This window comes from Phoca vitulina, unplaced genomic scaffold, assembly GCF_004348235.1.
Source record: "Phoca vitulina isolate PV1807 unplaced genomic scaffold, GSC_HSeal_1.0 scaffold22, whole genome shotgun sequence".
In the NCBI taxonomy this organism is placed as follows: domain Eukaryota; kingdom Metazoa; phylum Chordata; class Mammalia; order Carnivora; family Phocidae; genus Phoca; species Phoca vitulina.
Genome location: NW_022589725.1, coordinates 11,019,802 through 11,033,251, shown reverse-complemented (window position 1 = coordinate 11,033,251; position 13,450 = coordinate 11,019,802). Strand labels below are relative to the sequence as shown.

The 13,450-nt window shown below is 51.0% G+C and overlaps 1 protein-coding gene across 2 annotated transcripts in view; it reads right to left on the bottom strand.

Moving 5' to 3' along the window:
• Positions 1 to 13,450, bottom strand: part of PIGU (phosphatidylinositol glycan anchor biosynthesis class U) — an 88,763-nt gene that overhangs the window by 6,471 nt on the left and 68,842 nt on the right. For both annotated transcript variants that reach the window (XM_032419494.1, XM_032419495.1), the window contains one exon: positions 7,619 to 7,761. In XM_032419494.1, the coding sequence (XP_032275385.1) occupies positions 7,619 to 7,761 (143 nt within the window). The remainder of the gene's footprint in view (positions 1 to 7,618; positions 7,762 to 13,450) is intronic.

Here is a 13,450-nt window from a genome sequence, read left to right as displayed (position 1 = left end):
ACCTTAGTTCTTCTCCGGCACCCCCAGAGTCCCTCCCAGTTAAGGATTCTGGGAGGGGTGAAAGGACTGCGCACCCACACATGTGGGTCCTGTTATGGGCCCATGCGAACCCGTGGTCTACACTGACTACACTACTCCTGTTGAGGCTGTCCTCCCAGGTCCCAGCCCTGTCACTTAGCCAAGAAGACTGAGTTTTTTTTTTGGGAAAAGGCAAAATAAGTATCAGAGCCCTCTGAGCCAGCAAGGCTGTTAATTCAGGGTGTCGGGGGCGGAGGGGTGGGGGAAGGCTCTGAGCAGAAGCCTCAGCCGACACTGGCCCCTGGGCTGCCCCAGCTTCCCAGAGAAGCAGCTGCTCTCGCCATAGGCATGTCCCAGTTCCCAGGTCTCTTGCTTGGGCTGGAGATGCTGACCCTTGACAGCCGACCTGCACTTGGGGGAGCTCACGTGGTCATCACCACGGGCAAAGCACAGCATCCTCTGCCCACACCACCTCGGATCTTGGAATATGGGAGTAGGAGGGGCCGAGGGTCGACTTGTGGAGCTGGACGGGTTTGGCGTGACCCAACTCAGGCCTGGATGGACACGTGTGGGAGGGGATGGTGAAGAAACAGAGCTCCACCCTCCAGCTCTAAAGACGCAAAACAGTGGGAAAATCACTGGACCTCCATCTCAGGGTCTGGAAGGTCACAAGGTAAGATCAAAGTCGCTATGATGGTAATTGTCATCTATGTGGCATTTTTCAATTCACAAAAGCTTTCCCCACCCAACTCCGTACTGAGTCCTCACAGCCAACCTTCTAGGCGGAGGACACGGAAGCTGCTAGCACCTCTCACCAGGTTTCAACAGCCTCTCTGTGCTCCCGGTTCGGGTTCACACCCCTCACCTTTTCCCCTCCTGGCACGATGAGGTTTTCCAAGCAGGAATGGGATCCCAGTTATCCTCAGCCAAAACCCACAGGCTCAGCCTGGTCCTCAGCATGACAGGGCTCACACTCTCTGGTGGCGCCCACCAGGCCCGCGGGACGGCCTTCCGCACCCGCTCGCTCATGCTCTCCTCCGCACAGGTGTCACCACAGAGAGACCAGTTAGCTCCTACCCACCCCCGGGCACCCCATGTACAGGCTGCCTCCCCACAGAAGCTTCCTTACCCACTGCAGCTCTGAGCTCCCCAGCCTTTTTACCCCATTCACGGCACCATCCGGCTGCCCCGGCCCTGCCTGGTTCCTTTTCTTTCTCTCCCTCAGACCATGGGCTCCCAGGAAGCAGAGCTGTGTCTCACTCACATGCTGCTAGCAGAGTGCCTGGCACATAGCAAGCGCCCACTATATGCAAACAAATTCATTAGGCCCAAGGAGTTAGGAGACTTGCCTAAGGCCAGCGAGCCAGGACAGATGGGGCTGGGAGTTACTGCAGAGGCCGGGCCTCCAAAGCCCAGGCTTTTTGCTGGCCTTGCCTCCCTATATTTAGCTCAGGCTTTTCCTGTCACTCTGGCTGCAGGCGGGGAAGGGCCTGTGAGAGCCACGCTTGGGATGCTGAGCACCGAGCTAAAAGTCTGAGGATGGGGGGACAAAGGAATGAACGAAGACCTGGCAAAATGCCACCAGTGCGGAAGGCAAAGCACAGGCAGCTGGACGAGGGCAAGGACTCCAGCCTGGGCCACAGGCGCCTCCTGTCAGGAGGAACACCTCTTCCCACACACAGACTCAGGATTTTGCAGCCAGGATTACACAGACCCACGGAATTAAATCTGAAATGGGCCCTGGCTGTCCACAAATGGGGGTTACACACCACCCCACCACTGATGATCTGCCCCACACGTCCCCAAACATTTACTTCCTCATTGTCCCATTCCCCAGAATGACACCAGACCAACTGGAAGGCAATTCCAGGAGACAGGACTGTGCTTTCATGGGTGGAGTAAATAAGCCAGTCCTGAGCAGACCCAACACGAGAGGGCTGGTGCCCAGACCCCAGGGCTCCAGGCCCCCCTGGAGACCGAGAGCAGAGTGGCCAAAGCAAGACCAGCCTTGGATCTACAGGGTCTGCACTATAAGGAGAAGGGACCGGAGCTGGCACCTCACGGTGAGGAGGCAGCAACTCATGGAATGTTCCAGACACAGCTGGGACACTGTTTTGGACAGTAGGGAATCTATTTTAGACACGGACATAGAATAGGAGTGGGGCTCTCAGGGTCAGCCACAGGCGAAGATGGGAAGGGGGTTCTGGTTCTGACACCCTAGGAATCCAGCAAGACCTGCCACAGGCCCAGCTTTGTCCTAACAGATGCTAGAAGTGGGAGGTTAGGGTACACAGGATTATATGGGATCACTGGTCATAAAACGTGGTTTTGGATCCCAGCTCATTCCATTTATTCATCAATGAACAGTCACTGAATATTCTTGGTGCTGGGGATATAGTTGTGAGCAAGACAGACCTGGGGCCGACCTCATGGAACCCCCTGTCTAGCAAGAGGACGTGAGAAACAAGAGCATGAATAAACACCCCCCTCAGAGCTTGGGGACTTGCAAGCCTCTGCTTTCTCTTTGGCACCAGGAGAGGAGAATACTAGTGTCTCCTTCAAAGGGCTGTTATAAGGACTAAGTGAATTCCTTATGATAAAAATAAGGGAAAGCAGCTTACAGGGCCCCGAGGAGGGGAGCAGCTGCGTCAACTGTGGTGAGGAGCTTCCTTACACAAACAGGGAAAGATCGCCAAGATGTTTTATTAAAAGGAAAAAGTCATATTTTCATCATGATGCCAATAATAAAACACACACACAAATAAAACTCTTCCCCAGGAGCATACAAGTACATGCGAGCGCACAAGGAAAGGTTCAGAAGGCCACACAAGCACATGATCCAGAAGATTAAAGGGATCATATGGGCCTGGCCCCTAGCAGGCACTCTTTAAACATGAGCCACTATTAATTATAATTTTAGGAAGAGATTTCCTCATGTTCCCTGTTTTTAAGATGAATGGGGGTGAGTGGGATGTTTTTATCTTACTCATTCAAAAAAGCTAAATTTAGACACATTACTTTTTTTGTTTGTTAAAGTAGACTCCACACCCAGCATGGAACCCAGCATGGAGCCCAGCATGGAGCCCAGCATGGAGCCCAGCATGGGGCCTGAACTCATAACCCTGAGATCAAGACCTGAGCTGAGATCAGGAGTCGGATGCTTAACCAACTGAGCCACCCAGGTGTCCCTCAACATATTAATTTTGATTTACATGTAATCCTTGATGACTATTTTTCTTCTGCTGGTCACTGACCTGCAGGAGAAAAGAGTTAAAAAAAAAAAAAAAAAAAGGAAGAATTTTGTTCTCCTTCTTTCCGTTTATCGGTCTGAATGTTTCCCTGGGGATTTGCTCTGGCTACCTGAAGAGCAGGTCACCGGTGCTACTTCTCATATCAACATATGAATAATGGCAACAGGACCTATCCTCTCAACACCCAGGGAGGCTGGGTTATCAAGCCTGGTTTTAAGAAAACTGCAACCCAGAGAAGTCACTTGCTGAAGGTCACACTGTGAGGAAGTAAAAAAGGACCTCAACCAATCAATCTAGCTCAACCATTCCTTCTCCCCAGCCTTTCTTGTGTACGTGTGTGTGCGCACACACAGCCCATGGATGTTTTACTGTTGTCATTTCCTGGTTACTGACTTTGAGGCACAATTATAATTAACAAATGATCCATGTCACAAACTGTAAACTACTTAATGGCCCCAGGGGAAAGGATGGAGCCTAAGTCGCTGGTTTACTTGCCAGTATTACTAAGAATTTTTTTTTTTTTTTAAAGATTTATTTATTCACTTGAGAGAGCGAGAAAGAGAGAGAGAGTACATGAGAGGGGGGAGGGTCAGAGGGAGAAGCAGGCTCCTCGCTGAGCAGGGAGCCCGATGCGGGACTCGATCCAGGGACTCCAGGATCATGACCTGAGCTGAAGGCAGTCGCTTAACCAACTGAGCCCCCCAGGCGCCCCTATTACTAAGAATTTATCAGTAGTTTGTCGTATCACAGAGTGTGGCACTGACCAACTCAAACAGAGCAGGACCTAAAATCTACGGATCAAGATGTTCTCCACATTCAATTCCGCACTCACCAGCGACAGACTGGGCTCTGGATGCCTGCTGCAAAGCCATGCTCATCTGGCTCCCAGGACAGCTCTGGTCTGTCTTGCCCAGGGAGGGGAGAGGGAGGACCAGGGGACTTTAAGGTATCGTCCCAGCTAGAAGAGCTGAGAAAAGCCAGCCATGGGACTGAAGACATGTCCCCAAATGCCATACATGGCAACCGAAGCACTGATTGTAGGTCAGATGGAAGCAAGGGCTGGTTTGATCTGTGGGGGACACGTAGCGGCTTCCCCAGCCACAGAGACCAGGTTCTGACAGAAGCCGGAGAAGGGTTAGGGACAGAGCTGCTACCCACTAACCTCGGCCGGTGGGGGCGACTTGGCCCCCCGACCTGCCCACCTCCCACACCTCTCGTTCTCCAGGTCTGAAAGGCCCAGCTGCTACTCCTTGCTCCCCGGGGCTTTCATGACCACTCACAACAGGAAAGGGGATCTTGTTCCTGCTGGATTCTTCCAGTGGTTACTCTGCACAATGGGCCCTTAATCACGCCCCGTTCTCCCTGGCCATCTCTGGTTCATTCACTCATTCAGCAACTGTTGCTAAACTGCTCTATGCCAAGCACAGAGCTGGTAGCTGGGGCCCCTGCAGTGGGAAGGACAGGCTGATCTCTGCTCGCATGAAGTGCAGAGGCTAATAGGGGAGGCAGAGAGAGAAATAATAATATAAACTTATAAACTGGGAGAGTGCTAGGAAGGAAATAAACGGGCTAAGAAGGAGACAGTGGAGCAGGGGAACCTCACGGAAGGCCTTTTTAAGGAGGGGACACTTAATAGTGACTAAAATTCTGTCTCATATTTGTGCTCTGTGGCTCCCAACAGCCTGAGGCAGGTGCTAACCTCACGACGGGCACTCTTCTGCTCAGTCAATGCTCCAGGACAGTGAGAGGACTTAAGCGACTGCCTTGGTGAGTAAGTGCCCCCATGTGATGTGTCCCTTCAGGGATCTGGCAGCAGCCACCACAGAGCCCAAACAAAGCCAGCAGTCCCAGAAAACATCTGACCCGACAAAGTTGTCTGACTCAAGAGTCCAGACCCGAGGCGGCCGATGACACAGGTGTGTGATGTCTGCACTTGGGCCACAGCTGGGAGGCCTGGAGGCTGGTCTGACCTGTCTGAAGGGCAACGTGGCAATATCTGCCAAAATGCACAAGGCCCATGTCCTCTGACCCAGTAAATCTCACCACCTGGAGTCTGTCCTGAGAAAACGCTGGCCTGTGTGTACAAGGTTATGTGGAGGGATGCCCAGGGCTCTTCCGTTTATAGCAGAAAACCAGAAGCAGCCTCGATGTCCATCAGCAGGAGCCTACCTAGTCAAATCAATCAAGTTCCTCCTGCCCATGGGCTCTTGGAACCAATATCAAGAGGGGATCATCAAGTGAAACGCTGCAAGTCCGAGAGCGGTGTCCAGAATAGGAGGCCATTTCTTCAGGTACACAAACAAGCTCAGCATGCGTGCATGCGTACTGACAGCGGTCGTAAATGCACAGACGACATCTGCAGACACCCCACACTGATCCCAATCATGACGTCTGCCCGGGGTGGGAACAGAGGGGGACCCTGGGGGCCCTTTTCATTCCCTAAGCTTCTATTTTGTTTGATTTCTTTTCCCAGCAATAATGAATTCATGTATTACTTGTCTGATTAAAAGTACATTTTTAAAAGATTAAAAAAAAAAAAGGTAAAAAGACAACGTCAAGGCTCAGCCTGGTTTTTCTCCACAGCTCAGTCACCAACTAGCACATTCCATGTAGTTGGCCTTTCGTTCCCACCCCCAGTCCCATCTTCCAACGGTCCAGTCTCTCCTGCCTTCGATGGTCCCTGAGCACTTGCAAACATCTCCCCTACCATCGACGGAGACCCTTCCCTCACAAAGGCAGCCACAGGGAAAAAAGCAGTCATCTGGCAAGTTCCATGAATACCTCGTCATCACTGCAACTGTAGTCCTGACCCACACCTGACACTCATGGCCCAACGACAAGCTGTGGACTATTTCAGCAGAGCTTTTGCCAAACTCCGCAGAGGCCCAGGGCGGGCCCAATGCCCTCACACGCCAGCCATCACTTTCCAAAGATAATTAAAGGGATTTCAGCAAGACAGAAGGGCCAGAACAACCTTTTGGATTTCCTAGAGTATGAAGTCGAATCCTGCACATTTCTGTTTAGGCAGGCCGCAGGAGGAGCTGAGCATCCACCATGACTACCCTGTGTGTGACAGCCAGGATGGACCCTCCAGCACGGTCCCACCCCGGCTACAGGGCCCTCCTCTCTCTTCCTGCTGTTCACAGACCAGGATAAACAACCCAGCTGGACAAGAATTGTCCAGAAAGGTTTGTGCAGGAAATACCAGACCCATCACTCACTGCGAAAGCCCAAGCTCCTCCCCTCTTCTTTCCCAGCAGCTAACCTTGGAGGCAAGGCTCTCCCTGGGGACCACTCCCTGGCATCATCGTCTCCCCAGTCGCCTGGCTTCCCATCCAGTCCATCAAGCACAGGAAATGCCTGGCTGTGCCAACGGCAATTAAAGTGGTAAACGGGACAACTGATTCTCCTAAGACCCCACAAGGAAGATGGAGCTGACCTAAGGGAACTTCAGAGAAGTGTGCGGGACCACCTGCAGCAGAATCTCTGGGAAAACTTATTAAAACCACAAATTCCTGACCCTGTTTTCCATATCTATTGGGAGTGGGATCAGGGAATCTGGGGGTTTTTTTGTTTGCTTTTTTGGACGAAGCTGTGTAATTGTGGTAGTCACAACATATCTATAGGATTTAAAACATTACCAGGGCATCTGCATTCTTAACAACGCCCCCTCACCCCGATTCTGAGAAGCACTGCTCTGTGGCACCCAGGGAGGGGCTTTCCCTGGGTCAGGAGGAGATCGGAGCTCCCAGCTGTACCTCTCATTCTCTGACCCCCTGCGGCCTCCTCACCCGCTACTCCCAGTCCCACGATTTCTGCTCCGACTGACCCAACAGCTAGACTGAACTAGTTCTCATCTCCCTGCCTTTGCTCCTGCTGTCCCAGTCTGGAAAGTCTCTCCTCCCCTTATCCCTGTTCCCCCCTCCCCCGCCCCCACTGCCAATGCTACAGTGCCACGCAGCCCAGGGGCTGTTACAGAAAGAGGGTAGCCTCAGAAACAGAGCCTTCCCTGAATTTGGTTCTTGGCTCCTCCAACGACCTTGGGCAAGAGACAACCTGTGTGAACAAGCCTTGGTTGCGTTTGTAAAGCAGTGATAACACTATCTCATAGGCTTGCAGGGAGAATTCACTGGGGCGATGGTTCAGCACGGTGCCCAATAAATGCTGGCCAAATTCAGCTTTTCTACTGCTCTCTTCTTTAATCTTCTCTACTGGACCAGGAGCTACTTCAGGGGAAGAATGGGCCCCTCACTCACGTCCAAATGCCTAGTTTGCAGAACCCACGGCCTTTGCTGAATGTCTGAAGCTACAAAACGAATCCCTGTCCCCGTGCAGCCCTGGACTCTTACCTGCCCAACGTTGAAGGTCAGCGTGATGGCATAAAAGAAATTAGAGTTGGCACTTCCCGCATAAATCCAGAGGTGCCACAAGACAGGGAAGAGCAGGGAGCAGATGATAATGATGCAGACGAGGACAAATATATTTCTCAGGACTGCAAAGACAGATGGTCATAGTTAGCCGAATGCTGATTCTTCTCGGCACCCTTTCTTGGGGGGATGGCCCCACAGGACGCAGAGGCCCAGGGAGAGTCTGGTGTAGCTCAGAGGCAGAAATCCCCCCCCCCAGACTCAGAGGCCCTGCGGTGCCAAGAGGCAAGCCTCAGACCCTTGAGTCAATGGCTTCCCATGCCCAAAGCCGGTGGGAAGTCCTAGGTCTGGTCTCTGCACCTCCCACTGTGGGCCTGGATGGCTACCATCGACAAGACTGTGAAGGCCTCTGGGCACCGCAACGGGGGCATTTCAGCAAGACAATGGAGTGTCCAAGGGTAATTCCTTCCCGCTCCCCAAGCAGGGTGCTGTCTGTCCACATGGGATCATAGAAGGGAACAGCAGCATGAACCCATGGAGGTTAGAGGCCCCCTCCCCCACATAGAGTCTCTATGGTGCCACAGCCCTGCGTCTTAGGAACATGTTTTCCATTTTCCTTAATTCATGTCTTAGGTTCCCTGCCTTTCTCTTCAAATGTCCTTTACTTTTCCTTAGATGATTTGAAAAACTCTTTTGACACCCTCTCTGTCTGACATCATCCCCCCACACCCCCACACTCCCAAAGGGATTATAGAATCCCAAATCCCACCAGGGGGGAAGCTCTCCTAGAAACCCCAGGGAGGACCGGAAACTCAGGCTGGTACTGGCAGGCAGGCGGGGTGCAGCTGGAGGGGAAGGAGCAGGACAGTGTACCCAAACTTGGCCTTAGAAAGACAAAATCCCTGCTCCGCCAGCAAGTTTCTCTGAGTCTCAGCTTGCCCATCTCTAAAGTAGGGCTAAAATGCCTACTCTCAGGTGGCTTACATGGATTAAACAAGATGTGTGAAAAACCTGGCATGATGTGTTCCTGAGTATTTTCTATGGCTGCTATAACAGATCACCACAAATGTAGTGGCTTAAACAGTATTCAGTTTATCTTATAGTTCTGGAGGTCAGAAGTCCAAGACAGGTCTCACAGGCTAAAATCAAGGCACAACCCCCTCGCAACCCCCTTCCGGTTTCACCCAGCAAGGCCAGAGTAAGTCCCTTCCTACGCTGCAGCACGCTGACCTCTTTTGCTTCCCTCTTCCACTTTTTTTTAGAAAATAGACTTTGGAGCAGTTTTAGGTTCACAGCAAAACTGTGGAAGAGATCCCCCATGTGCCCCTTGCCTCCAAGCCCTTCTATTTTTTTTTTTTAATTTGACGGGGTGGGGGGAACACAAGCAGGGGGAGTGGGAGAAGCAGGCTCCCGCTGAGCAGGGAGCCCGATGCGGGGCTCGATCCCAGGACCCCGGGATCATGACCTGGGCCGAAGGCAGACACTTAACCAACGCCACCCAGGCGCCCCAAGCCCTTCTACTTTTTAAGGGCCCTTGTGGATTACACTGGGTCTACCTGCAGATAAGCCTCCAGGCTAATCTCCCCATCTGAACATCCTTAACTTTAAATCCTTTTGCCACATAAAGTAATATATTCACAGGCTCTGGGGATGATGTGGACATCTTTGTGGGGAGGGCAGCATTAATCTGCCTATCATACTGTGCTTCCCCCTGCCTTTTAACTCAATAAGGGGTATCTGACAGTAGGATTATATGCTATTTTTATCTTTCTTTACACTTTATTGTATTTTTAAAGAAACTAGTAAGTATTATTTAAAATAAACTAATGAGGGCACCTGCGTGGCTCAGTTGTTGGGTGTCTGCCTTCGGCTCAGGTCATGATCCCAGGGTCCTGGGATCGAGTCCCGCATCGGGCTCCCTGCTCGGTGGGAGGCCTGCTTCTCCCTCTCTCACTCCCCCTGCTTGTGTTCCCTCTCTCGCTGTGTCTCTGTCAAAAAAGTAAATAAAATCTTAAAAAAAAACAAAACAACTTACCAATGGATCTGGGTCCCAGCAGGCACTTAATGAACAGAAGTTCCCTCCCCCTCTCTGATCCTGACCTTCAGGAAATCCCTTCTTCCAAATCAGAGTTTGGGGAGATTTCAGAGATGGGGAACCTCCCGAACATTAAGGTTGTTTGTCTTGGTTGTACAGAAACTTGGTAGAACTGCTATACCAGGGATTCATGCATCGGAAGGGGGACTGGATTACACATGCGAGTCTCAATTCTGGCTGCAAAATAAAATCACGGGGGAGCCCCACCTGGTCTAAGTCAATCAGAGTCTCTAGGGGTGGGGCCTGGGCACCAATAGTCGTTTGTTAACAGCTTCCCTGGTGATTCCAAAATGCAGCCAAGGCTTCAAAGCGTGGGATTACAGCTGCAGACCCTTGGCAAATAAGAGGCCCAGACCAGTCTGCAACAGAGATTTCACTGGTCTGTGTCACGGTGATGATAACCAGAACAAGGTAGTTCAGAGTTCTTGTTAAAGGTGAATGTTTTGAACTTAAGATTCATGAGAAATGAAAGGTGTCTCTTTGTTGCTTGTTGTTGTTGTGAAAAAGTCCTTTCTTTTATGAAATGGGGATGAATGGCTGGCAGTTGACTATTTTAATGTCTTTAGCAGAATAAGAAGTTGGCAACTCTGTCATCAGAGTTTTTAAAAAAGTATTAGTGGTCTGTGAACTCCCACAATTTGGAAACACTGGCCTGGAGTGCTTGAGGGGTCCTCTTTTCTGACCTGAAATTTCTATGATTCTGGGTTTTCAAAGCAGGGAGGGACCTGACTCAAGTCTTCCTGAGACTTCCTTGCTCCCAGAACAAGAAGTCTGGGAAAAGGGATACATGCATTGAGAATTACTAGTAAACAATGTTACAACCTCAAGAAAGGAGAACAAATCTATTTGCCATTCCTCCACTCCCACATCACTATTTACATTTCTCAGTGGTTCTTTTTTTTTTTTTTTTAAAGATTTATTTATTTATTTGACAGCAAGAGCGCGCACGAACAGGTGGAGCGGCATGCAGAGGGAGAGGGAGAAGCAGTGCCTCCCCACCGCAGAGTAGAGAGCCCGACTCAGGGCTCGATCCTAGGATCCTGGGATCATGACCCGAGCTGAAGGCAGCCGAGTAACCAACTGAGCCACCCAGGCGCCCTCCTAGAGAGAGTCTTAAGCAGACTCCGCGCTGAATGTGGAGCCCAAAGCAGGGCTCGATTCCACAACCCTGAGATCACAACCTGAGCCGAAATGAAGCGTCAGATGCCCCTCTCAGCGGTTCTTTCTGATCCCCTGGAAATTATTTTGCTGAAAAAGATAGACGCTATTCCTAAAACAAAACTCCTGTGGCCTGACAGCCCAGGTAGGTCATTGTTCCTTGCCTCGCCACTCTGGATTTCAGACAGGGTGACAAGAAGGTGACAAAGTGCACAGAGACTAGGAGAGGCTCCCATGCAGCTCCCGGCTGCAATTACAGACAGCTGCAAAGATACATTCCCATGTGCCTTGAGGAACTGTCACCAGCATCCAGTTGGCTTCTGGCCTGTGATGACCTTTGCAGGAACAGGGAGCTGCTACTCACTTTTGCTGGCTGACAGGCCAGAGGACTAAAGCTATATGCCAGAGCACACGGTGCTGGGAACCTGGGGCACAGGACAGCTTGTTCCAGGCACCAGGTGTCAGAGATGTCAGAGATGACTAGGGCCTGATGAGACGAAAGGCTCACCCTTCATCAGACGTACTGGGTCAGAGGGAATCAGATTCCCCACCACACTCATAGGGTGGCTTATCCAGTCTCTGCCTCTGTTACTGACAAACTGAAACTTCAGGCAAGTCCCCTTCCCTCTCTGAGCCTCAGGTGGTCAGAAATAAAATTCTAGGGGCGCCTGGGTGGCTCAGTCAGTTAAGCGGCTGCCTTCAGCTCAGGCTCAGGGCATGATCTTGGGGTCCTGGGATCGAGCCCCATGTTGGGCTCAGCAAGGAGTCTGCTTCTGCCCACCCCCCCCCCACTAGTACTCACTCCCTTTCTCTCTCCCTCTCTCAAATAAATAAATAAAATCTTTAAGAAAAAAAAAAGAAATAAAATTCCACTTGAAGAAGCCAGCCCCACTGGGAGGAGCACAGAGGGGACTGGGAACTTCAAAGGTGCTTATTGTATTATTATTCTCTATAACTTGTATGTTTTTTATCCATATTCTTTTATCTTTATACAAAAGTTAATAAAAACAAAACACATGCTACACACATACGCAGCCTCTGGTAACTGGCTCTTTGGACCGGGCCACTGCAGACTAGCACGGGCTCTGCCAGCAGGCGGTTCCCTAACACCGCAATTGTGTGTCTGTATGACTCATCCTGGCCCCAAGCACCAAAGAGCCCCTGTGTCTGGGGCCTGCATTCAGAGCAGGGCCCACATACCTGTTCTCCCCACTGGCCAGGACAGGAAAACAGAAAGGTGAATGTGTGAGCAGGCAGGTTAGCACTGGCAACTAATGTTTAAACTGAATTCTTAAGCCCATTACAAGTGTGAATATATCCAACCTAGACTTACAGACTTCTCCGAGTCTCCGCCCACAGGTCCAAAGGACTCGGCTGGAGATGCTCCTGGCTGAATGCAATGACGCACGGCTGTCATGCCCCACACAGATACCCTGAGCACAAGTATTCTCTGCCACAGGAGCTGGCCATTGAGGGGGGCAGCCAACGCTCCATGCAGGATCTTTGGTCAAGCTGAACTGTAAACTGCTTGCCCAGCCAGCCAGCTACAGCATCTATTAGATCATCTAGGTTTCTAGAAACCCCATCCTTGTTTTCTTTGCCTCAACCCCAGAGGGCATAAAATAGCTTATTTCAAGTTTTGAAAAATATGTTTATTCCAATGACTCTGACTACTTAGCCTGAAGCTTTGGTCACGGAACTATGCAGGGGGCCCCCTGCATGATTATTGCTGGTGATAACTGCAGCGCTCTTTACATATATTCTTTCTCAAACTTAAAACACTCATTGGAAGATATTCTCCCCATTTGACAGATTAAAAACCCAGAGACTCAGAAAGGTTCGATGAATTTCCTAAAAACAGATAGCTAGTAATGGGAAAGCCAGGATCCAAATTCAAGTCTTTCTGGCTCCAGGCCGTGTACAGGAATACGGGATGAAGGATTAACCAAGAGCAAGAGCTGCCCCGTGTGGGACAGCCAGCTAAGAAAACAATGACTCTACTTTTGGGGAAAGAGGATCAATGTACCCAAGACCCACCCTGTCACAATCTGGGGCATGCTGACATGTTTGGTGGCCTCATGACTTGTCACTGGCCACCCTGCTGAGGGGCACCAGGCTGACTGTAAGCCTGCCGGACTGGGTGATTCTTATCTATGCAATGAGGATGTCACAGGCAGAAGACACCAGCCACTTCCTTCTCTCAGGCAGGTCGGACTGGTCACCGCCCCACAGGTCACCACCTGCAAGGGCAGCCCAGGCTTGGCCCGCCCACTCTGCTGTTTACCTTCGCTCAGAGGCCCCGGCTTACAGGTAGGTTTCTTTCTAGCAGCTGGTCAGTTTCACTTCCTGGTTGACACCCAGACAGCCCCAAATAATAACAAAGATTTACTTCCTCTGAAGCCTGCCCTCCCCAGGTTCATTCTTGACATCTTGCTGGGCACCCACTGGAGGCAAGGAAAATTCTACAGCTCCCTTCCCATTTTAGTTTAGAGAATCAAGTGGTGTTGGGCCACTGACACTGCCTCTTTATTAGGGAGGCTGAAAAAACCCATCCAGAAACA